At 42.9% G+C, this 27,031-nt stretch overlaps 1 protein-coding gene across 1 annotated transcript; it reads left to right on the forward strand.

Annotated features, from left to right (window-relative positions):
* The first annotated feature begins 835 nt into the window (after positions 1 to 835).
* On the forward strand, positions 836 to 24,484 carry LOC310772897 (pre-mRNA-splicing factor syf2). The gene is made up of 7 exons (XM_083632843.1): positions 836 to 873; positions 5,734 to 5,832; positions 6,619 to 6,744; positions 8,579 to 8,696; positions 11,366 to 11,456; positions 12,316 to 12,414; positions 23,021 to 24,484. Exons 1-7 carry the CDS (start codon positions 856 to 858, stop codon positions 23,184 to 23,186), a joined length of 717 nt encoding a protein of 238 aa, XP_083488969.1. The 5' UTR covers positions 836 to 855; the 3' UTR covers positions 23,187 to 24,484.
* The last annotated feature ends 2,547 nt before the right edge of the window (positions 24,485 to 27,031 follow it).

Here is a 27,031-nt window from a genome sequence, read left to right on the forward strand (position 1 = left end):
GTTTGCATGTTCTCCCTGTGCAAAATCAACACACTGACTTGGCAGTTACCAAGTCAAGGCCAATATAAACAGAGGTTGAGGGGAAGGTGGTAAAAGCATTGGGAGGAAGAGAGGAAAGGACGGTGATGGTTTTATAGGATTCAAAGGAAAGTGGGAGAAATTAGATGTGCAGGTAGGAACAGGAGAGATGAGACAATCATACAGACAATCACTCGGGTTTGGACACACCGGATTAAACAGTTCACTATTTATCATAGGAATACAGACAGATGTATCATGTGAATGTCAGAGATATGAGGCAGAAAGAAGGCAGCTGGTTCACGACCTCAGAGAGGTAAAAGTATAGCTTTGAGTGAATAGATATTTTGCAAAAGAAAAAAGTGTATTTGAGTATCTTAGAACAACTAATTTGATTGAGATGAGATGAGGATGTTTAGGGGTTCAAGCCCCGAAGGGGCTGAAACCCGATTGTTTTTTTAATTATTATTATTATTTTCTTTTCCTTTTGTTAATAATAGGCAGTACTAGATGGGCTACATGCACAACTCCACTACTTCCTGAAATTAGTCCAGCTTCTTTATTTCCTGTCATCACTATTGGATGAACTGATTAATGTCAGGTGTGCTACAGTCACAACAATGATCAGCCACACCTGATTAATCAGTTCATCCAATAGTGTAGGACAGGAAATAAAGAGGACTAATTTCAGGAAGTAAAGGAGTTGTGCATGTAGTCTATTCTGATCCACACTCCATACCAGTTGGTGGCGGTAATGCTCCTTGTTTTCCAACAGCCAATAAATATAAAAAAAGAAGAAGAAGAACTTCCGGTCTTTTTCCTCTGTCTAGCACAACGATGGCGTCATGTACCGAGGTAGGTGTTATTCCTAATTTTAAGGTGAACTAAGACGATTTACATGGTGCCGTGACAAATTATACTCACTAACTTCAAATATACCAGTGATAGGAAATGTCTGATTAGGCCACTGAAATCTCGTTTCTGTTTTTATACTCTGTTTAGTCTCGTGTTATTATGCTAAGCTAACGTACTGGGTAGTTGGCACTGTCTCTAGGTGAGCTAACCATTCTAATCGATGATCGGCCATGAAATACTAATAGGCATAATAGTCCATGGGCCAAGGCTCAAATTTTGACATATCGGTACCACCTGAGGTGACCGCACGATTTTGTTATTTTTGTCTTCCTACATGTCTCTAGTTTATATTTTGGTATGATAACCCTTCCGATTTGGTAGCTTAAGGATAGTTATCACTCTGTAAACAAACCTACCCCCAAAAAATTACAAAACCCTGATTTCATCATATCTCCTGAACCACACATGATAACGCAGAAGATGTGATGTTTACCCCTATGTTTTCATGGTCAGGGATTACAATGACACCCTATACAACATCATAAACTGTTCACATGAATAGTTAATGGTGAATTAAGTGGTGTTTTGGTGAATTCAGTGGTATTTTGAGAAGGATACAATGCAATTAGTCCATGGGCCAATGGTGAAATTGGTACCACCTAAGTGGACCGCGCAATTTTTGTATTTTTGTCTTCCTACATGTCTCTAGTTTATATTTTGGTATGATAACCCTGCCAATCTGGTAGCTTATTGATAGTTATCACTCTGTAAAAAACCTTCTCCCATATAAATGACAAAACCCTGATTTCTGTGTATTAGTCCAGATGATATGTGAAAATCATGTTCACTTTTTCATAAAAGCATGAAACTTGGTACACATATAGTTTGGGGCCCCGTAAATCTTCAGAAATTAAGCCATCACAAAAATGCCTCGTGGTGGCCATTTTAATTCCGCCATAAGTGAATTATGTAGTTTGCATCATATCTCCTGAACCACACATGATAACACAGAAAAGGTGATGTCTATCCCTATGTTTTCATGGTCAAGGATTACAATGATACCATATAGAACATCATAAACTGTTAAAGTAACTAATCAATGGTGAATTTAATGATGTGAGAAGGAAATCACAGTTTCTGATAACTGATGCTATAACTTCAATTCCATGACCACTCTCTGGCTAAGATTTTTTGATGAGTAATTTGACTTCTATGGGCCTTTTGTTAAAATAGCCCCCAGGCCCCTCCCAAACATCCTCCGACTTTCTGCCAGATGGCAAAATCCAAGATGGCCACTGGTACAATCTTGAAAAATTTACTTTTGAACCAGAGCACCTAGAATAATGTATGAAGACACTTTTCGGTGTAAGTCAACCACAAAGAATCTGATTCTGACATCAGTTTAACATTCTGACATAATTTTGACCCACAATTCCAAGATGGCTGCCATCCAGTAGCGTGAAAACTTAACTTTTGAAGGGCAACATATACGTATGTGGTGTTTGGCGTTTACCATTTTTAGAGTAAGGACGGAGATTAACAATGGTGAATTATAGCTATTTTAATTGCAAATCCATGCCTACCAAACATGGTTTAGTAATGACAATTATTGTGTTTTGAGGGTAATTTCATAATTATGTTAGTCTCGCTGGCCAGCCTCCCCTCCCTACCGGGAGAGGAGTCTGGCGCCACGGAAACAGGCAACTGGGATAAGCCCTCCCCTGCTCTACAGCTGCTCCCCATTGGAGCGACTGTTTCAGTGGGTGCCGGATGTCTGCTCCCGGCTTATTACAAACTCTGTCATTGGCTCCGACCACGTCAATCAGAGCAGCTTCCGCTCCCTCCTCCCTGTGTCGCTGTAAATAGTGCCCTGCCGCCTCAGTGAAAACAACAACGCTAACTAGCTAGCAAGCTAACGGCAGAAACCTACACGCTAGCTCGTTGCTACACGCTGAAAAGGGCAAGTTGGATTGTTGGAAACTATTTTCCAAGGGCACTGCCGCTAAGCGCCGCCCATCGCAATCCCACTATGGAGACCTGCGTGGGAGGGGAGGCTGGCCAGCGAGACTATGGGAAAGGTGAAGGTGAATAGCCTATGTCCATTGTCCAACAAGTTTTCTCAATTAATTTCCCTCTTTGCGATGTGATAAAAGTTTCTCAGTGAGTTATAGTTGATTGCCTCACTGAATTATCTGCTAATATCCAATTTTAGCAGCAGAATTTGATGTCCTGGCGTGGGCACGTCCGTGTGTAATGACATATACAAAATAAATTTTACTCTGCGCTGCGCTGCACAGCATAGAGATTATGGTGCGCTCAAGCGCAGCAGAGTATTTAACGCGTAAGAGGTGCTTTTTTTTAGCGTGTAAGAGGTGCTGCCCCGTATTCTGCGCAGAAACAGCTGATTGTGGCACGCCTATGTCCAGTAAAATTATAACAGGCATGCGCTTGTGCACGCCCCCAATTTGCATTGCACGCGGCGTACCGCTTTTGCGAAGATAGGGCCCCCGGGACTTGCAAGAATCTGGTCAACTTCTCCTCTCCTGCAGCATGGGCTGATTTTAAGTCTGCAATAGTGGATGCGAAAAGGAGCAAAAACACCAGACGCTGAAGTGACGAAGCATCTGGAAGCGCAGCCAGTTTCATTTTGGCGCACTTGTTAGCACATTAGACCGTTCAGTCAGACCAGCCGTGATGCGGCCGGCTCGCCCCATGCAGAGATTGTTTCGGCGTCTGATCTATTTTTGTGTGAGACCCGCGAGTGATTGTGTGAAGCCAGATAGGAAGTCAGTACAAGTGGTCACCGGCGCGGAGCAAAGCAGTGCGTCTGGTGTGAATGGCCAGGGTCCTGCTCGAGCTGAATTTACACACAGCGGCACTTTGCGTCTGCAGCATCACAATCATCTTCCACCCTCCTCCCTGCATGCATGCTCCAATCCGCTCTGACTGACTGGTGGCGACCATTTATGGATTTCGTTTCCACTCCCTCCGTGTCGAATCTGTCTATCTCAAATGCCTGTGCCACTGTGAAACAACAGCATCAACAATGCTAGCTCGTTGCTACATGCTGAAAACAGTTGGATCTGGATTGTGCAATAAAGCAGGCCTGCTTGATACGTTTGGTGGATAGTTGTAAAGGTGAACGGAGCCTTTTTCCCCTATACCAGGGTGGAGGTATTAGCAGCCAGACTCTGCCATTGTAGGGAGGGAGTCTGGCAAGCGAGACTACCCCGGGGAGGAACTCAAGGTAGGAGCTGCTGAGATGGAGTGGAGCGCTCCAAGGCAGTGATTGACCTGGTTGTGGTCAACTTGTAAACCTCCACGAGTTGCTGGAACATTGTGTTTTTGATGAATGTGTGGCCTTATTCAACTCCAACATCACATACAGGAAGACGCAGAAGAGCAAGCGCATCTAGAAGCTCTATCTCCAATCTCTAGGGCTGCAAGAACCCTACAGTACATCACTCTCGTTGACATGGGCATGATCTAGATGATGGCAACTCCATCAGCAATTGGATTGGCAGACACAAGATGGCATCCCATACAAGTGGTCGGACTATGTCCACAAGGTGTCATCCATCATCCTTGCCCGCCATGGTGATGTTGACATATCTGTGTGATCGACCGGTATTACACAGCATACTTGGCTAAAGATGATGAGCGGAATCTGATGATTCAGAATCTATAGCTACAGCTAATAAAAAGAGCTTATTTTAGTTATCTTGTCATACATTCATTAAATATTTTAATGCAAGAAATCCTGGGGGTAGTTGGTACAGCAGTACCAAGGTAAAATGGGTGTTGACATTAACATATTTTCAGTGAACATAATTCTGAAATGACTCCCAAAACATCCACCATTGTTAATCTCCTTCCTTGTGGTAAACCCCAAACGCACAGTATACCTTCCCATTCAAAAGTTACATTTCCACAATACTGGATGGCAGCCATCTTGGAATTCTGGGTCAAAACTATGCCATAATGTCAAACTGATGTCAGAATCGGATTCCTCGTGGTTGACTTACACCGAAAAGTGTCTTCATACATTATTCTATGTGCTCTGGGTCAAAAGTCAATTTTTTAACATGGTGCCAGTGGCCATCTTGGATTTGGCCATCTGGCAAGGAAAATCCCAGGATCTTTAGGAGGGACCTGGGCGCTATTTTAACAAAAGGTCTATATAAGTCAAATAACTCATCAAAACATCTTAGCCAGAGAATGGTCATGGCTTTGAAGTTATAGCATCGGTTATCAGATACTGTCATTTCCTTCTCACAACGTCATCAAATTCACCATTGATTAGTCACTTTAACAGTTTATGATGTTCTATATGGTATCATTGTACTCCTTGACCATGAAAACATTGGGATAGACATCTCCTTTTCAGTGTTAGCATGTGTGGTTCAGGAGATATGATGCAAACTACATAATTTGCTTATGGCAGAATTAAAATGGCCGCCACAAGGCATTTTTGCAATGGCTCAATTTCTGAAACTGTACAGGGCCCCAAACTATAAGCGTACCAAGTTTCATGCTTTTACGAAAAAGGGAACATCATTTTCACATATCATCTGGACTAATACACAGAAATCAGGGTTTTGTCATTTATATGGGGGTAGGTTTGTTTACAGAGTGATAACTATCCTTAAGCTACCAAATCAGCAGGGTTATCATACCAAAATATAAACTAGAGACATGTAGGAAGACAAAAATAACAAAATCGTGCGGTCACCTCAGGTGGTACCGATTTTTGCCTTGGCCCATGGACTATAACAACGTTATGGGTCTTGTACATAGATGGGTGACGGTAACGTTAACCGGTACGTCTGGTCACCCTATGTTAACGTGTGATATCTCCAGGAGTCTGCTTTGGCTGCTGACGAGGAAGCGACTGAAAGCCTCGCATCGGAGAAGAGAGAAGCGAGACTTAGAAAGTTTCGGGAATTACATTTCAAACGGGTGAGTTCACTGCCTTTGTCTAGTTCAGATATATTTACACAGTCTCTAACCTTACCTACCAACATTTATGTCTGCTTTGTCAGTTGTTTGTGGTGGTGGTGCCGAGCTGAATGGAGTAAGACCCATCTAACAAAGCTGTGGAAAAAGCATTCAACACGAGAAACACTGTTAACAAACTAATGTTGTGTCAGTTTGGGAAATACTTGTTTTGGGCCTGAAGAAACACAAAATATTCATGTTTACACTATCTACACCAGGGGTTTTCAAAGTGTGAGACAGTGAGCCCCCCTCAGAGAGCATAGACAGCTGCGCAAATATCTTCTTTTAAACATCTTTATCCACTCTTAAGGACTTTTAATCGATTTTCTTTTAACCCATTGATACCTGATGCAGCATTTGTGTGTGTATCCCTTTAAGACCGCGTTAATGCGGTTCGCGGTCTTAAAGGGATACGCACACAAATGAGGGATATACACACAAATGCTGCATCAGGTATCAATGGTTAACACATCTTTCTTATTATAACTAGCTGGAGTGGATACCCGTCCCGTGCAGTGTATCGAGTGTAAATGTTGCGTTCTCTGCACGTTCAACCTTAATGGACTGTGTGCTGCAGGCGTGGACAAACAGTTCCCCAGCCCCATAAATGTCGTAAAATTCGTCGGAAATAGCTCCCCAAAAGTTTCAAAAACATAAGCCTCCCTTCAAGTTGACACTTGTCGTTGAATAGACACAATTGTCTTGTTGCTTGTCCTGTGAGTCATCCTGTTTTGTTATCCATTGCAGAATGAAGCACGCAAGCTCAACCACCAGGAGGTTGTGGAGGAGGACAAGAGACTGAAACTCCCAACCAACTGGGAGGCCAAGAAAGCACGGCTGGAGTGGGAGCTTGCTGACGGTGAAAAGAAAAAGGTATTTCATTCTTAAATGATGTAATATGCATAGGGATGCACCAATATCTACATCGGCCGTATATCGGTATCGGCCGATAATGGCGTTGTTGACTGACATTTAGCCTCAGTCACCATCAGTTGGGTCACATAATTTGTTGGTTGTTTCATAATTGCATTAAAGTATGATTGAATTTGTGTTCATTCAAAGATAGTGTGATGAAGGCAGTGTAGGAATTTAGCCAGGGGCAAGGGCAAAAATGCCCCAAGAAATCTCAGAATGCCCCTAAAAACCTTGATCGAGGTGCAAAAATTGCCCCCAAGATTCAGATAATTTTATTTTCATTCAATTCATTTAATTTCCATTTCCATCTAACACACACTCAGCACCTGCAAGATGGTTGCCAGAAGAAGAAGACGAAAAACACAAACAGCGTTGTTGTTCACACTACGCTTTACCAACTTAATGCATTAATTACTTAATTTTAAGTGCCCCCAGAATTTTGTAAATGCCATCATTTTCTAGACAGTGGGGGCAAAAGTTGCCCCCAAAATACTTTTTGAATTTCCTACACTGGATGAAGGGCTCAAGACTTTAAAACGGGTCAGTTATTTGTTTATAATGAAGATTTGTTTGTTTCCCTGTCAAAAAAGGCGTAAAAAACGGTAACGGCTATTGGCCAAATTGTTATTTTAAACATCGGTATCGGCCCAGAATTTTGACTGTCAAGATTTGTGATGGCTTGATCGTCTAGGCAGGATCATGACATGTGGCAGGATTGCATCCAGACAATTTAGAATCCTATAATGAGAATACAAAGTCTCTAAAGTCTGTATGAGCAGAAATTGTGTTCGGCCACAGCTATGCCATTTTATGCGATCGCGCTAAATCTTTCAGGAAGTGTAAAGAGCACCCCTGCGGGTGACCTAGCGGAGCTGAATTTTTTAATTGGGTAACTGTTTCCGTTATCCGGTAATTGCCAGACTTTTATAATTTAATCAAAGTCCGACTAATTTAAATCTCCCGGACAGCCGGTGAAATTATCTCCCTCTAAACACAATTTATATTGTAATATGCTAAAATTAAATTTCCACACATCTCCTCATTTTAAATAGCCACCCTAAATGAATATTTATATGATGTGTATGTTATTTAGCCTACCTTATGCGATGAACAAACAACTGTTACATTTAGGCTACAATTAGGATGCACGTGCTCTGATTGAATGTGCAGCGCACCTCTGTCAGCAGCTCTCTGTCTCAATAGGTGGAGAGGCTGTAGCGCCTGCATACCGACATGCATACAGAGAAGAGAGAGAGATGAGACATTAATCAAACCTTAGAAAAGTATTTTCTCAAACCAAGCAGGTTTAATGTTATTAAAAGCAGACTACAGCTGATTGACATGTGGTGGTCCAAATCGCTTTCAGAAAGGACAATTGGCTAATTAAACTTCACAATCTCAGCTGTCACATTATTTCTCATGAAATGACAACTGTAAGTCTTCCCCCAAATCATCTTTAGTGCTGTGGAAGTTTTTGCGGCCTGGCAAAAGATCTTGGAATAATACAGAGAGGCTAGTTCCAAATATCAGTGTAAATTCAATTCATTCATAGTGATGAGGGGATGTTCTGCAAGAATGCATAGCCCCTTTTAATAAATTCCTCAATCAAGTATTGCCACCAATTAGACCCGGGGAGAGAGACTAAACCTCTGGACTAGCTTATCAAGGATTTCAATGAACCATTTTCACACAAGTCCCCAAACAAGAAGGTTCCTCAATTCACATGCATTTCTGGGTGTTGATATTTAGACTGGCTGTGTGTTTATTGAAGATGAAATTATGTGCATTCCAGGAGTGTGCCGCTAGAGGGGAGGACTATGATCGCGTGAAGCTGCTTGACATCAGTGCTGATGACGCAGAGCGCTGGGAGAGGAAGAAGAAGAAGAAGAACCCAGACCCAGGATTCTCAGGTTGGCATCAGGGTCTCCAGTGAGGAGTCCAACATGAAGCAGATTACTCACTGTGTAGTCTTTGGTTGCTCTTGGCTTTTTGAGTGTGAAGAAGTGGTGCTAATTACATTTTTAAATTAAATTAAACGGAAGAGCTCCATGCATAAAAACCCAGCCTCCTCCACTGATGTTAGTTTGTGCTGCCAGTAGGGATGGGCGCGGGTACTCGGGTACTCGAGCACTCATTCATAACGTCAGTATTCGAGTAACGTTTCTGCTGTTCGGGTACTCGCCCCACTCCCCACCCCTTTAAAAATGGTAGAAGATCTACGCACGCATCGTCATGTGGATCTGGCAGCAACCAGCAGTAACTGCACGGCCGGTCTCGCTGTGTTTCCCTCCCATTCAACGAACACGCCTGGGTTTCTTGTGACTAAACTCTAATCAGGCGTCAAGTCAGCCAGAATGTACCAAGTACGTCATCCGCTTTGTTGCTTTCAAAATAAAACGCTTATTGTAACCTTATTTATTTTGAGTAATGCGTTACAGCCACAGTTTCATGCCATATAACATCACAACGAGTATTTTGATACAAGGATGCTGCTTCATTCATTGAAATACATTTTATCCTCCAACGTCCATCAATAAGCTATTTACTTTTGTTTAGGTAACATTATTTTGAAAGTTTTAACCGGAAATTTTCCAGCTCTTCACGAAAATGGTGGCTGGAGATATTCTCCCGAATGAGAAGCACGCTTCTTCATAGCGCACGTCCGATAAAACTCATTCAAAACGTTGCACTAGTTTACTGACTACACTGTCGTTTCCCATAACGTTAGTCACAAGAAATGTGGAGAAAGAGTCACTTTTTGGGAGACAATCGCATCATGGTGATCACTATTCAGCAACAATGGACATGTATTGGAAATCAAATGCCTTCGCTTGTTTCACAACTTGTCTGCTCCAAAGCGCTAATCCAACCATCGGAGATACTGGCTAAAGGTAGGCTTTAGATGTTAGCTTAGCGTCACCTAATGTCACAGTCAGTCCCTCTCCTGACAAAAATGCTCCAGGTAGCGCTTTTTCCATGCAAAAATGCAAACGTTATGTGTGAACACTGAACAGCCCGATACACAGCAGATTACCCCTGCTCAGTCATTACCATAGTAATCACACAGCCCGCGCCCCCCGCGCGAGTACTCGAGCACTCGTTCATAATAGAAGGAGAGTACTCGACTATTTAAATTGCTTAAAATGCCCATCCCTAGCTGCCAGTCAACCTCTGCAATCTGTCCAAAGGATCTCTGTGTGGGACAGATAGGAGAAACCAGGAGACTGCCATCTTTAAAGGCATAGTTCACATTTTACAAGTCTAGCCCTATTTGCTACTAACCAATGTTGATGTTGATTGGTAGAGTTCTTTCTCAGCACAATCCATCCTGTTCCTCATAGTAGCTCTGGAAAGTTGGGCAAAAACAAATGCAAGGTCAATGGGGTCACGTCACGCTCCTGTATGTATAAGCTGACTGAAGCTCACTGAAATGTACTTTGTATGACTGTGGATGTGACACAATATCTCAGCCTCACATTTTGGTGAGGCTCTCTCAGCTTATACATACAGGACTGTGACCCCATTGACCTTGCATTCGTTTTTGCAAAGAAAGAAAGAACTCTACCAATCAACACCATCATCTGTAAGTAGCAAATAGGGTTAGACTTAAAAAAATGTGAACTATCCCTTTAATGCACCCGATCCACTCTTTGCCTGACCTCACACTCCACTTACAAATGGACTACTTGTGTGCATCAGTTGTGCAAAGCACGAACAGTAAAAAAAATACAGGCTTTTTTCGCTTTAATTATTAACAGAAGCCTAAACTGATTACACATTTACTCGTTAAAATTGCCCCAGTCGTCATTCAGATTAAATCATGTTTTTCCACCTCACGCCTAATATGAGTGAGGTTTGGCAGTAACCATCCCACTGAAGTGGTTGTATCATTTTTCACTAGTCAGCAAGAGTTGTCACTCACTGATTGTATTGACTTTGAAATTCTTTTTGCAAGCATTTACACAGTCATGGTAGGAAATAACACATAGGCAAATGGCTATTACCAGTAGATCAAGGCTACTTTTATTTTAGGCATGGGTCATGCTGCAGGACCTCAACCTATTCATTTAGTCGCATAATACAATTTACTCTTGAGGAAACAAGTAGCACACAGTGATTCTCTCACACCATGATGTTGCATGTGATTGATTGATAAGCGTCACAGCGACAGGATGGCACTGTCACTCTCCTACATAGCAGCCACCCATAGAGCAATACTGGTTGCGTGTAAGGACCCCTTGGGATATTAATCATCTTCAACTGCTGCCAATTTGATCTACTGAAAAAAGGTTTGCAGCGTCTCCCAAATATGGTGGCCATCTGTTGCATCAAAACCTCTCTGAATTAAAATCTCTGGGGAGAAAATTATCACCAGAGGGGCTTGAAGAGAGGGAGGAAGGGAGGAGAGTTGCCTCTTCATCCCTCTATAACCAGCCGCAGGTTGTGTTGCAGAGCCTCGTGCCTGCTTGCTGTTTGTTCCGCTAATTATAACCCAGCCCCCTTTCTCTGTCTCTCTCTTCCTCTCTGTCTCGCTCTCTCTCTTCCTCTCCGTCTCTCTCTCCCCCTCATTGTGCTGCAGGTTATGCTGAGGCCCAACTCCGACAGTACCAAAGGCTCACCAAGCAGATCAAGCCAGACATGGAGGGCTACGAGAGACAGAGAGAGGAGTGGTGAGTTGGTCCCACTCCCATCTTCTTGGGGAAATGGGGAGAAATTCTGTCGCTCAGACCCTCAAGCATTAGTAGATTATTTTGAATTCCCACTGTGAGAAGCCCATAAAAAAAGATCTATGAGGACGTCTCTGCTATTAAGAGTATTACCATGACATTTTTAATATAGGAAAAAGAGCTGTAAGTATTTTGTTTGGTGTAATCGTCTTAGCATCCACTCGTCACATGTGCACAAAGCATTTACTATTTATTAACTACTGTACCCCCATCCCTTGCCCCGGGGTTGTTTTGACATAGTTGCACTCCACAAATCCTTTCATGATTTTTATTGAAGTGTTAATGCGAGGCATGCGCTCAGAGGAGAAAGATGCTCATTGCTCATAGTTCTGGTGCGTTTGCTCCCATTGACCAAAGATGATTTCATGGCCTGCTTTTTTTTTACCCATAATGGCTGCCACATGCAGAACTGTGAAGGATACACCAATGCATTAGCCCCGCCACCACATAATCATCTTTGGTCAGGATGATCATAATCACAATGCTAGAATTAGAATGGTCATACTCACAATGCTGGAATAGAAGTCTGCTCCAGAATGATCAGAATCACAATGCTGGAATAGAAGTCTGCTCCAGAATGATCAGAATCACAATGCTGGAATAGAAGTCTGCTCCAGAATGATCAGAATCACAATGCTGGAATAGAAGTCTGCTCCAGAATGATCAGAATCACAATGCTAGAATAGAAGTCTGCTCCAGAATGATCAGAATCACAATGCTGGAATAGAAGTCTGCTCGACAATGTTAAAACGCTGATGATCTGTGGTGATGTATTTCTCACGCCTCTGCCGGTGCTCCACAGTGGCGAGGACTTCCACCCCACCTCCAACAGCCTGATCCACGGCACCCACGTCCCCACCAAGGAAGGCATTGACCGCATGGTGGAAGACGTGGAGAAACAGTAAGTTGAATGTAACAACAGGCATCTTCTCCTCTCCTGACCTCCTGTTCAGTTCATCTCAGTGCTAATAAATTCTGGTAGTGGAAGGAGTGAGATTGTGAGCTCTTTGCCAATAAAGGAGATGGGGACATTTGTGTGAGCCAAGAGCCTATCTGATGGCAGTAAATAAGCTCCAGAGTGGAAACCCTGATGCAACTGTCTGATGGCAGTAAATAAGCTCCAGAGTGGAAACCCTGATGCAACTGTCTGATAGGAGGCTGTTCACTGTTGTCTGCCTGGGGTGGCGCTTGATGACTTATCTCTCTTATCAATCTGCTATCTTAAGCCCCTTTCACCCACATGACTCAGGAACATTACAGTCTGCTATGCTATCAATAGCATACTGTAGAAATGTCCTGTGGTCCGTCACCTTATAAATCACCAAAAACACGTGTGTTGACATTCTGTGGTTAACATGACACATTATATGATCACACATGATATGATGCTCGGTACAGGTAGACCCATCAATCAGTTTGGCAGATTAGTTCATTTGGCCGATGAATCGCCTGAACTTGCCTCAGTTAGCTGCGTAGCCTCAGGCGGGGACGTACATCACTGTTTTGAAATAAAGGTAATGTCATTGTGTACTAGGGCTGTCACTTTTCATTCGAAATTCGAATGCAACTTCGAATGTGGGGGAGGGGTTCGTGTTCGATATGTAAATTGACTGTTCGAATTTTTTTATTTTTATTTTTATTATTATTATTATTATTTTTTTTTTTTTAATGAACCAAAATTAACCAACTGCTGCTTGCTGGTAATGTTAATCCCATGTCAGAAAAAGTCTCCAGATTTGTCGCGTTAGTCTCTTCTGAGAAAGATTGTCTCCAGGGTCTGAAAAGTTGTCTCGAGTTGGATGCAGCCAAGTTTGTGAGGCAGTGTTGTGACTGTGAGCGTCCAAGCTAACACGTCGGGCTGATGCCCGGTGGCCTGCAGTGGGTTGCACCAGCTGTGCGTAAGTTGAAACGTAAGCTAGTTTGAACGTAAAGTCTCACTAAGTCCGAGTTTACGCACTACTAAAAATATTTGGGTTGCACCAAGTGAAATAGTTACAACGTAGGCATAAGTTAGAACTTAAAATTTACACCTACGTCTTACTAGGTGTAAAGTCCTCCGTAAAATAGCAGTTGGCACGGATTGCAACTTGGCACCGTGGCGCATCGTTGTTTTGCGTCCGCAACGCGCTCTCCGTGATAAATTACACCCTTTGATATTTATGACTCACGCTTTTGTTTCCCACAAGCTGCAGCACTGCATACAAATTAAAATAACCGCAACAATTTAGTGAGGCAGGATGGTGGTATAGCCTACAATACTGATGAAGAGCTCACAGATAAACGTTAACAGTAATATGAACCTAAACGAACGTTACTCAATAACGTTCTCATTTGATTAGTGTTGATGAAATATGAAAGCACTAATTTGCGGTGGGCAACATGTCCTGTTTTCACTCCACTTACTTAAACAACCGTAAATAAACACCGTTTCCACCGTGCTTTTCACTGATTGGTCACAGATACTGTACACGTCATTGTCTGCGACACTATTTTGGTTAGTATGGACTTTAGGGTCTACTAGTTAAGATGTACCTTACGTCTCCGTGGTGCAACCAAACAAAGACACAACTTTAGTGTCAAACTAACTAGTTTGAACGTAGCAGTTAGTGTGGACTTTACACCCTAACTTAAGACAGAACTTACGTTCAGCTGGTGCAACAGGCTGCTGGACTGAATTTTTTTTTTTTTTTTTTTTAATTAACCAAAAAACTTCGAATATATTCAAACGAATTTTGGGCAATTAACACATTCACTGCCAGACGTTTTTTTTTTACTGTAGTTAGCTTCTGCCAGAGGGTTTTTTTGAGGATTCTGGCTCATCTTTCAAGACCCGAGGATTCTTTTCTGCTAAGATTTTGTGAACACACAATATCTCAAAAGAACTAATAGAATGTGTGCTTTCTCTGTCTAAAAGAGTTAGTTTGTAGAGTTAGTAGTTATGTAACCATTAGCAGTTGAATACAGCATGGTTTCAGCGTCAGAAAAATTATTCAGAGATAAACGGCGTTTTGTGAAATTCGATAGAACAGTCACTTTAACCATTCATTTTTGGCATCAGTAAGACTTCAGACATCTAAACAATAGTTTTGAACAGTAATTTCCTCCATAACAGCAGGAAACCCCCCTCTGCTTCCAACTCCTCCCTCCGTGTGTGTTCTCCTCCTGCCTCCCTGGCTCTCCAGCGGGCGTGTCACAACGAAGTTGCTGCTGCTGCTGTGCCTGTTTGCGCGGCCGCTGTTTGAGGAAGTCTGGGTGGACTCGCTCGTTTCGTGGAGTTTTGGTTGAGAGCTTTGATGAAGGTTTTGCGATTCTGGTCATATTTATGCTGCGTGTTTCAAAGTGTGCATCCAATCTATTCTTGGAACCCCCCACCGTTGCCACCGCTGTGCATCAGCGCGAAAGTGAAAGCGTTTTCGCCATCAATTTTACAGTATGAGAACGGCTTCCTCGCTTTTCCCTCCAGTTTTGGGTCGCCTCTTTCTACTGTGGAGAGACATGTCGCCACTCAGTGGGTCCGTAAAATAGATTATACACATTCAATACCTCCAATTCTGGTGTAGGAGACGTAAAAGGGTTAGATCAACGTCCCACCGTCAAAAAAAAAATTTTTTTTTTTTTGACGTATTAATACGTCATTGGCAGTCAACCGTTGGATTATTTTTGACGTATTAATACGTCATTGGCAGTGAACGTGTTAAAGTTCGTTCGAATTTTATTTTGGGAAAAAGTGACAGCCCTATTGTGTACCTGAGATAATTTATATTTAAATTAAAGTGAACTTAGACAGCATTATTCATAAATTAGGAGCATGTTAACACATTGAGTGCCAAGGACGTCTGTGGACGTCCTAAAAAAAAGTAACGTTCAGTGCCAAGGACGTCTGTGGACGTCCTAAAATCATAATTCATATTATTCCATAATTCTGCTGTTTAAGGTCGTACCTAGCCAGTGAGCATGAATCCCTTCAAGGGATCACACGGCGCCACCTTAAACATCGACACGGGAGCTGCGCCACCCACCTCAGATCCTTTACTTTGTGCAGGAGACAGCAGGGAAAGACGTGATCAAAGGGGAAACCGATGCATGCTTCAGCCAGAGCCGTATAGATTGCTCTGTCTGCAGCGGACAGTTGGCTCGGCTGCATTCTCGCCCACAACTGAGCTCTTCTGCTTCTATCTATCTCCACACGATTCCCTGCCAGAAAGCCAGCATCCGAAGCCGAACGGCCAAACCTTTTCGTTCAGTCGCGTTTGGCATTTCCTTGTTGCGCGCTGGGATCCGTCCGGGGCAAAAACGGAGTCTGTGAGAAAACAGATTCTGTGCGTGTGGGGAGGAGCCCGCAGCTCAGAGGTGGAGGGGGGGGGGCACGCAGGCTGCACAGAAACCACACCACGCCACCACATCAGAAAACACCAGCCAGAGTCAGTGAATGTGCTCGAAATTAGAGTGCAAAAGGTATTCATAAAAGTGACTATATCTTGAAAAGTAAAAAAAAACGGCAGAAAACCCTTGAAAGTGCACTTTTTTCAGAGGCTGTCATTTCATAATGGAACTGTCTAGAAACAAAATTTCTTCTTTGGAAGAAGCAGGAGTGTTCAATGTTTCATTAACTCATTCACCGCCAATGACGTCTTTGACGTGTTATCAGAAATAGCCCTCCCCGCCAATGACGTGTTTGACGTGTTTTTGTTTTTATTGGTGCAGCGCCTGCAGCAAACACTTGCCCAGCCTGTGACACAGACACAGGTCCCTGCCTTCAAAGGGTAGCCGACAGCACGCGATCAAACACATACCGCAGCTGTTGTTTTGAAATTGAGCAAGAGGAAAAGCAGAGAACGGGTAACGCTTCCTTGTGCAGACAGGAGAAACGCCATTGAAACGCCCTCGGCGCGCTGCACGAGCTGGAGTCGCCTTCCTCTGTGCCAGCCAGGAGAAAACGGGAGAAAGTAATCAAGAGATGTGTTTGATCATCGGAGGAATGAGGAAATGATCGATCAGTTTGCGAGGGCGGTGAGGACGTGTTGAATAGCCGAGGGGAAAACGGGAACGATCAAATAGCAGAGTTGATATGACAGGGAGACATGGACGAGGACGGGTGTACCAGAACAAATCAAAAATAAACACAGGAACAGCTAGGCAGCAGCGGGCAGAAGGCACTCACAGCAGCCCGCTGTCCTTCTCAAGAGCTCTTCAGTTGGTTCATGAAATCGCTGGGCTGCGTGCCCTCCAGTGTTGCTCCTGGCCAATCCCAGCGCCACAGGGCGTGGTTATTGCTTATCCTATGTTGGGTTAGAAATCTAAAAGGGGGATCGTGTGTGTGTGTGTGTGTGTGTGTCTGTCTGTCTGTCTGTCTGTCTGTCTGTCGGTGTGTCTGTCGGTGTGTCTGTCTGTCTGTCTGTCTGTCTGTCTGCACACTCACACCGAGTAAACTGTATTGTTGAATGTAAAAAAAAAGCACTTCATGTGTGTATATATATATATATATATATATTTTTTTTTTGTCATTTGTGTCCTAACGAATAATATTTACATGTCTGATGTCAATACAGTTCAAAATAAAAGAATTGAGAGTGAGTTATGCCTGAGATTGTGCCCTTTTACAAAAATGCTTTTTTCTCCCTTTTCTCTTCCCAGACAGGCTTTTTTGGTGAACATGGGGTGTATAAAAAGGGTTATAAGTAGAGTACAGAACATGCTAAAAGCTAACTTTCTTTTTGGGGGTGAAAGTAGAGACTTAGATCTTCATTTCGAGGTATTGGACATCACTGTAGTCCTAGTACAGAATTTACTGTGGGTCTTGAAAGATGACCAAACATTATGGAAATACTTGGCCTGTGCCAAAAATGCCAGTCAGATATTGGCAGTGAATGAGTTAAAGTCCAGCCCTGTCAATATAGCCCTAATAGAAAAAATTCTATAGCTGTTTTCAACTGAATGGAAGTGAATCTGGCACAGGCTCCAGACAATTTTACTGAAGCGCTGTGGCACTCAATGTGTTAAGGTTGTTTGTTATAAATGGCATTATTAATGCATTAGATTGAAGATAACTGCTGCTCTGAGGGCGCTGACACTGCGCTCGACTGGGAGAGGGGCAGCCAGACATAAATGCGCGATAGAATCAGAATCGGCTTTATTGGCAAGGAATTTGACTCCGGTATACGTTGCTCTCAATGTACTTACACAGGAAAAAGAAAAGGTATGCATACAAGCTAAAACGAACAAACAAGGACATTGATTAAAGGTACATAAAGCAAGTTAACTGCTATTTACAATATATACAATAAGTGTAGACAAACAGATAGACTTTAGATGTTTATTTCAACAGTTATCCAGTTTCTAATAAAGTCAAAGATTGTCCAACAGTGTCAAAATGTTCTGTGCAGGAGGGAAGAGAGGCAATATCGGCTGATTAATCAGCTATCTGCTTTCCCCCCACTCCAAACTATCAGCCTTTAAAAATCAGCTGTGCTGTTTGAGACAGTCTGAGGCTAGTCCCTGCCTGAGCTGTGCTGTTTGAGACCGTCTGAGGCTAGTCCCCGCCTGAGCTGTGCTGTTTGAGTCAGTCTGAGGCTAGTCCCTGCCTGAGCTGTGCTGTTTGAGTCAGTCTGAGGCTAGTCCCTGCCTGAGCTGTGCTGTTTGAGTCAGTCTGAGGCTAGTCCCTGCCTGAGCTGTGCTGTTTGAGACAGTCTGAGGCTAGTCCCTGCCTGAGCTCAGCTCAGCTGTGCTGTTTGAGACAGTCTGAGGCTAGTCCCTGCCTGAGCTCAGCTCAGCTGTGCTGTTTGAGACAGTCTGAGGCTAGACCCTGCCTGAGCTGTACTGTTTACTGTACTGTACTGTTGTACTGGGGTACGGTGGCGCAGTCGGTAGCGCTGTTGCCTCACAGCTAGAAGGTCCTGAGTTCGATTCTCGTCTGGGACGCTGTAGGTGCTGGAGTTGTGACCCCTCCATATCTTCAGTGCCTACTGCCCAGGTGGGCTATCTCGTCGAAAGGGCCTTTCTGTGTGGGGTTTGCATGTTCTCCCTGTACCCCCCAGGGGGTTCCTCCGTACATAACCCCCCACTAAAAACATGCAGAAGATCGTCATCCGACCAGTGACGACAACATCTGAAGTTGGTCCCCGGGTGCTGGAAAGAAAAAGCGACCACTGCTCCTGGCCTGCTCCCTGGAGGAAAGGACAAGCCTGGATGTGTCAAATGCAGAGGACATATTTCAGCGGCCACCGTCGGCATGAGTGTGTGTTGTGGCCGCATGCATGTGTTGTAGTGTTTGTGTGACAATAAAGACGGGCTTCCGTCTGAAATCGTGTTTTTTTTTTCGTGTTTGAGACAGTCTGAGCTTAGTCCCTGCCTGAGCTGTGCTGTTTGAGACAGTCTGAGGCTAGTCCCTGCCTGAGCTGTGCTGTTTGAGACAATACTCTGAGGCTAGTCCCTGCCTGAGTTGTGCTGTTTGAGACCGTCTGAGGCTAGTCCCTCCCTGCCTGAGCTGTGCTGTTTGAGATAGTCTGAGGCTAGTCCCTGCCTCCCTGCCTGAGCTGTGCTGTTTGAGACAGTCTGAGGTTAGTCCCTGCCTGAGCTGTGCTGTTTGAGACAGTACTCTGAGGCTAGTCCCTGCCTGAGCTGTGCTGTTTGAGATAGTCTGAGGCTAGTCCCTGCCTGAGCTGTGCTGTTGGAGACAGTCTGAGGCTAGTCCCTGCCTGGGCTGTGCTGTTTAAGACAGTCTGAGGCTAGTCCCTGCCTGAGCTGTGCTGTTTGAGACAGTCTGAGGCTAGTCCCTGCCTGAGCTGTGCTGTTTGAGACAGTCTGAGGTAGGGCTGCACGATATATCGTTTACACATCGTCATCGCAATGTGCGCATGTCACATCGCAGGACGTGCGATGTAAAAAGCAAATTAACTCGTCATGTTGCTTGATGAACTCTCACTTTAGGGGTAGCCTACTGAGTGAAATGCAGGCTCTCTCAAAGGAGAGAGACGCCCCGCTACTGTACTCACTCATTTAGTGCTTAGCTTCAACACAACAAACATGCACAGACAGAGACCTAAATTGAATTATTTTTGCTTATGTTGCGTTGCTGACAGTAGCCCGTCTGTAAACGATGTGATTGCGGAGGCGGACTTGTCCACAGTTTGCAGCGCACTCGCATACAGCAGGCTGGCTGCTGTAACTCAACATGTCCGTGGAGTGGAGATAGTTACTCTTGAAACACCAAAAAGCAAGACGGCAACATAATGACACGAAGGCTAAAGTGATTACGTAAGAAATTTACCACGAGAGGAAGGGGGTTGTGGCCACATTTACCACTGGTACAGGGTTGTGGCACGAGGCGAAGCCGAGTGCCATAAACCCTGTACCAGTGGTAAATGTGGCCACAACCCCCTTCCTCGAGTGGTAAATTTCTTTTCTACAATAGCTACCACATAATATAAAAAATACACAATTGTAACATTCAATTCATTTATTTACAATCATTACTGGTTTCAGAATACATTTATCCTTCCGCCACAGAATATAGTTCCATACACAAGATCAATGATTGCACTAAACATTTAGTTGCCTTTGAGCCAAAAAACAACTAACCTATTCCTTAACGGGATTCACAGTTATTGATACATTGCCTGTAAAAGTACAGTTATTTAAACAGTTATCTAAAGCAGCCCGTTTTGGTGACGTTACTACGAAATCGGACATTTCCTTGTTAGAGATTTGTAGACTGACAGGCTAACAGTGGGCGGAGTCAGCACAGGTGTTCTTCATTCATCAGGGAGCGGAGTGATACTGCGGTTGGAGCCGAACTGTAGATTGTTGGCCTATTTACCACTGTTGCTAGCCAATCAGAATCCAGTATTCACTCATGCTGTTGTAGAATGAGAAGTTGCCCGTGTTATCACTGCGGCTGTCTCTCCCCTTCAAGTCTCTGATGTTGCATCACATGATGTAGCAGTAACGTTACGGTAGAGTTAATCATACATAGCGACTTATTTACACAAAACATGTCAGTGAAAATAAAAAGAGAAGAGACATATCTGGGCAATTAAATGTATATTTATTACTTTTCACGAATGAATTGTTCGGCTGCATGTGAATCCTCGTCTCTCTGTACTGCCAGCCTTGCGCTCAAAAACCGGAACTCCGCAGATGCGGAGTGTACCACTTGGTCGTTTCTGGAGGGGGTTTCCGGGGGGTCAGACCAAGTGTGTAAAGTAGCAGGGATGTTTCATTGTTGATTTATTGAAATGTTAGAAGAACGAAAGAAGTTGAAAGCAGTGATTATAATCAATGAAATCTAATGTTAGAGATAGATAGATAGAGGTAGATTCTGGCACTCAATATTAGGGGTGGGCAATATATCAATTGTATATCAATATTGTGATATGAGACTATGGTCTTAGATGTTGGATATGGTAATATGGTGATACAGCATACATGTTGTCTTTCCCTGGTTTTAAAGGCTGCATTACACTAAGTGAAGTGTAGGCTAGTGACATTTTAAAGTAGAATGTCATAACTCACTCACTTTCTCATGTATGTAGCCTAAGTCATGGAAATCCATTGGTCAAAATGTGTATGCACCCTGATAGATGACGCTCTGAGGCCTACAGTAGGCGACAGCCCAGTGGTTGAGAAACATTAAAATACCTAATTTCCCCTCCAAAATCAGATGGACTCCTCTACAAAATCATCCCAATCATTATAGAAGTATTATTTTCTTTAAAATAGAGCTATTCTGGTAATCTGGTGAAAATCTGTATTTTTTCATATCGCAATATATATCGCAGGGGCGGGGAATATCGCAATGTCAGTTTTTTCCAATATCGTGCAGCCCTAGTCTGAGGCTAGTCCCTGCCTGAGCTGTGCTGTTTGAGACAGTCTGAGGCTAGTCCCTGCCTGGGCTGTGCTGTTGGAGACAGTCTGAGGTAGTGCTGCACGATTAATCTAATCGTGCGATTACATAAACGCAAAAGGGTGCGATTATTTATTTATTTATATATATATATATATATGTATGTATATGTATGTATATATATGTGTGTGTGTGTGTGTGTGTGTGTGTGTGTGTGTATATATGTATATAATGCCTCTGTGTGTGCGCCTTGTCTAACGTTACACGTGACGCAGCAAATAAACACGCGTTTCTCTGCCATCACACTGGACGTCAACACTAGCGGGAGGCTCCTCCCATCTCCGCAAATATACAGTAATGTTACAACGTTAAACATAAACATAAACATCTTACCGAGGGAGAGACAGCACCCACCGCTAACAGCTAAGCTAACTTACCTTAGCTAAGTAACTAGCCGATCAGAAAGAATGTAAACAGTGTAAATGTGATTAGTGAGAAAGTCAGTAAAAGAAGGAGAGAGCTGCGGGTGATTATGCAGAACTAGTGCACGTTTAAGTGTACAGCAGGTAATGAACTGCTGCGATGAAGAATATAGTGACATTAACCGGGCTGTGAGAGCAGAGAAAACACTTGCAGCTGCAGAAGCACACTTCAGGGTCTGCATGTAAAGTCTGCATGTACTGTAACTCACTCTCACTCTCTCTAAAAAAAAAAAGAGGACTCACGTGAGTGTGGCATTTAAGGCCATCTGACTGTAATATGTCACTACAAAATAAATAATATATTATTATTATTATATAGTATTACTCATTGTATTACTGAGCAGACATATAACTAACTTTGCAGTCTGAGCCATCTTCTGAGCCATCTTACACAGCCTATGTGCTGTAACACAGTGCTGCAGTTCATATTTTTATTTTGAGACAGGCAAATGTCTCAAACATAGACTGATATCACAGGATGTTGTGAAGAGTACATGGCTATATAATTTGTAAAGATTTTATTATAAAAAAAATATATGGTGTATTCTCTTCATAAAATGTTATATTTTTTTAAAGATCATTTTATTTCAAATTGTTTTATTTTGTAATATTTTTGAAATTTTAATATATTTCTTCTAGCTATTTTAGTCTGTGATACCGTGAAACCGTGGTATTTTTGTCCAAGGTTATCATACGTCAAAAGCTCATACTGGCACATGCCTAGATACCATTTGTTTACTATATCATAATCGCAAATCGCAATATTGTCCACAGTAATCGCTAATCGCACCTTTTCCCCAAATCGTGCAGCACTAGTCTGAGGCTAGTCCCTGCCTGAGCTGTGCTGTTTGAGACAGTCTGTCTGAGGCTTGTGTTAGAGATGCGACTGTAGGACATTAGACAAGGACTGGGCTGCCAGAGTATGACGCACAACACCGCTTTGAAGACACAGTGAATCAAGACTGGGAGCTCACAAATTGACAGTATTTTCATGTGTGTGTGTGTGTGTGTGTGTTCATTTGTTCGTTTTAGTGTGTTTTTCCGTTGTCACTCTCTTTGGCCAAATTTTTATGCACACCCCAAAATATCGCCTGTAGTGAATTATTATGATTGGACATGCCAAGGATAGTAGCCATATTGGTTTATGAAATCCACCCTAAGCTGCTCCTACTCTTCATTGTCAGGATCGAGAAGCGAGCCAAGTACAGCCGACGCAGGGCCTACAACGACGACGCCGACATCGACTACATTAACGAGAGGAACGCCAAGTTCAACAAGAAGGCGGAGCGCTTCTACGGCAAATACACGGCAGAGATCAAACAGAACCTGGAGAGAGGAACAGCTGTGTAGCTGGCCCCACCACCTCTTGGTACATTTACAATTGATCTGTTTTGTCTCCACTGAGGAGGCTTGGAAACAGCCTGCTTTTCATTCACAGTACTAGCTGTACACATAGAATACTCATAGCGTACCGCAGGGATGACGTCTTTTTGTAGTCTGAAGGCAGAAGTCCCGGACATGTTGGAGTTTAAGGGGAAAAGTGAATGGGGTTTTAGAATGGGGATTTAACTTAAATGCATAAAATAAGGTCTGTGGTTAACAAGTTTATGGGAGTGCTAATTTGTGTTCAGCAGGATAATCTTCACGAATGTGAATCACTTTTATGCCTTTTGAAGCGTTTTCTGAAAATCTCGTAAAGAAAATGCATTTATGTTTCAAAAGTCATAAAAGTGATTCACGTTTGTGAAGATGATCCTGCTGAACAAAAATGACCACTCCCATAAACTTTTGTTACCCACAGACCTTATTTTATGGCATTTAAGTGAAATCCCCATTCTAAAACCCCATTCACTTTTCCCCCTAAGCTCCAACATGCTACTTCTGGACTCATTCCTGTGGTGCTCTATATACATGCATTACAATGTTGAAATACCATGGACCGTGTATTGTGAAGCAGTTGTCTATAACATTTTCTTTTTTAAATATATATATGCTTTTCCGTTTCAACCATTTGGATAAATACAAGGTTAACTTGGATGTGAGCTGAACGATAATGCCAGTTATTTATACTATGTTGTTTGGTGTTCCTCTGTACGGTGTGAGCAGTGAAAACAAACAGCCTTCATATTATTCTTAGCCTTTATTTTTAAATAAACCACTTTAAATGATTTGCTTATCTGGCATGCTTGGTTTTGCTGTGGGTTTTGTGCGTGCGGTCTCATGGCGGGGGGTGAGGGGGGGGTTCACATGTTGAGCGTGAGAATAAAGTAACGTATCATTAACCCCCAGGGCATGTTGAGCAGAAAATGCCAGCCAAAGAATGTATTGGTGTAGGTGCATGCAGAGATAAGGAGCAACAATTAAGCAATTGAATTTCTTCATTATCGTCCGCATCTCACTTCAACCAACTCCTCGCCCCGAGCGCCAAGCGGCGACATGAGCAGGAAAGGCTTGTGACCCGAGAAGAGATCAAAGACGAGTCAATGGATTCCCATGCTGTCTCATCCTGCTCCTTCAATCCTGGCTGTCTGAACGCAGTGGCAGTCTGCCCTCTGCTGGACAGAGGGCAGCAGTGACTGGTGTACACAGGGTGGGGGGTTTATACTAACCTGACGCTGCCAGATGGACGGTTTAGCTCCACATTAGGTTTATACGCCAACACATTGAATAAAACAAAGGCTGCATCTTAATTTGAATCAGATTTGTGTTGAATTTCATCTGGATTAATGAATGTTCTGAATAATCCTTATAGATTATGGTAATGAGATGGGATGCCTTCCAAGGCTGGTGTGTAAGAAGTAAATGACACGTTTGTTTTCCTGATATGGGGGGGATGGGGGGCTTAAGATAAGGCATTTAATATCCGACACGCCTTTAGAGATGAGTGGAGTAAATTTTCAGGTTTATGATGGTGTTGTTTTTGGAGTTTCATCTGTTCAGCCCGAGGCTGTTGGCTGCATATTTTATGAGGATACCCATGTGCATAAATTCACTGTTAATACACTGACATATTTTATGCTCTGGAGCCAAACTGCCACTTGTCATGTGTGTCACGGGATACACATCAGTCTCCTCTGCCTACCTGTTCACAATAGGACCTGAGAAGAGCGCTTTTATTCAAGTCAAGAGAAAGTCCTAGTTGAGGCTTAACCTGTCATAAGAATGACTGGATTCAGTGGATTGGACCCCCCCCCCCCCCCCAATATGTAGATATGGGGGGGGGGGGGGGGGGGGGGGGGGTGATCGATACAGCATAGTATCGCAATATTTTGTGGGTTGGCAATATATTGTATTGAAGTATGGTGATATAATTTTATTATACAAAATGTCAAGTGCATGCAACATTTATGACAGGTTTTTATGACAGTGTCTGCTTGACAATTCCATTTTGTGGCATTTTTTTTTTATTGAAGTGAGATGAACAGACTAGAAAGTTTATTTCATTAGATAAAACAAATGTTGACAAAGTTTTTTTCCTTTTGGGAGCATAATTTGCAGTTGTAAAAAGGTAATATATCGCAATACTCAATATATCGCAAATACTAGGATATCGCAATATTGCAATACTATCGTATAGTGATTTAATTGTCAAATATCCCGTCTCTACATAGATCTGGCAGAGCTGCCATTGTTGCTGTGTGCCAATCTAAACAATTCGTTATTAATATAAAGCATTTGTCCAAGGAATTGATACTTATCACAATGTCAATGCACTCATGCCTGAGTTATGGTTATGGGATGTGTACCGATTAAGTCTTCAGAGTTCAAGTGTATGTGTCCAGCATGAAGAGGAGAACCAGAGAGGTTTTCAGCCCAGTGCAGCCTCTCGGATAAGAGTTTTGTTTCAAGTATCATAATAATATCGTATCGTGGGGCATCTGGTGATTCCCACCCCTACTAAATATTAAGTTTGCCTGTGAGGGGTGGCTTGTTGCATTTTACTCAAGTCAATCTGAAAAGATGTTTTGTGTCCCCCAAACGCTGTAGACATGTTTTCTCTCTTTCCCTGAAGATGTGTCAAGCCTCTTGTTGCGAGTGATTCTATTACTTCATACCCCAAAGCCTAGTGGTGATAATTAATTCTTATGAAAACAAATTGTTTTAATTCCCTATATTTTGGTCAGGAGCAATATCAACTGAACATCAATACCATCATTCTAGCCTAAATAGAATAAAACATTCCGATCAGCGTCTTTTTGTATGGAAGGAATCTCCCCTAGATTGAAAATGATGCAGACAACAGCTGCTGATGTAGCCCAAGCAAGCAGCCTATACTATTCTATCTCATACCAGTGAAACATACTATATGTCTAGATAAAATAAGATTAAGATTAACTTTATTGTCCCACGCATGGGAAATTTGTCTTGGCCTTACGCCCACACTGCAGCCATAAAAACATACATACATACATACACACACACACACACACAGGACAACAGCCAAGTGCGACGTTACACAAATACAGAGTTTGTCTGACCAACAAAGTATCCGGCAAAACAGTTAACTCATCAGAATTATAGGTCTATTTACATTTTAGAGACTCAAAGTCTGGCAGACTGATTCTTACATTCACAAGTGTGATTTGATACCCCTTTGTGATACACCTGTTGTGACATGCATTTAAATACCAGCCTGCAACATCTTAGGACAATTCATTACTTACAATACATCACACATTCTAGACCGTTCACTCACTTGCATTCAAATGTGCCATGAACCTGTCAAAATAAAGGCACCCCTGCTGTAAGGTAAGTAGCAGCAGAAGCAGGCCATAATGACACCATATTAAGGCATGTGACTCAGGATGAGGAAGGAGCGCGTTCAGGTTCAAACAAAGAGGCCATTTACACCTGACCTGGCAGTAACATGCGTTTTCTGTGATCATATTGCAATCGGATAGTGCTTGACCACATTAACCTGATTACATTTACACCTGGTATTAATGTCTCTCCAGTGTCCACATTGCGATCAGATCAGGGACGCTCGATAGCAGAGCAGCAGAAAAACATCGGTGACTGTTGTATGTGGATTGAGAAGACACATTGCATTTACACCTGTTCAATGTGGTCACAATGCGTCCCTGACCACCTCCAGAGGTGGTTTAGCCGATCAGATTGCAATCCGTCCTCAATGTGTCTTGGGGGCATTTACACCTGTACTTTCAAGTGGTCAAGCACTATCCGATTGCAATCTG

Source organism: Poromitra crassiceps (genome assembly GCF_964638095.1).
Source record: "Poromitra crassiceps genome assembly, chromosome: 3".
Classification (NCBI taxonomy): Eukaryota; Metazoa; Chordata; class Actinopteri; order Beryciformes; family Melamphaidae; genus Poromitra; species Poromitra crassiceps.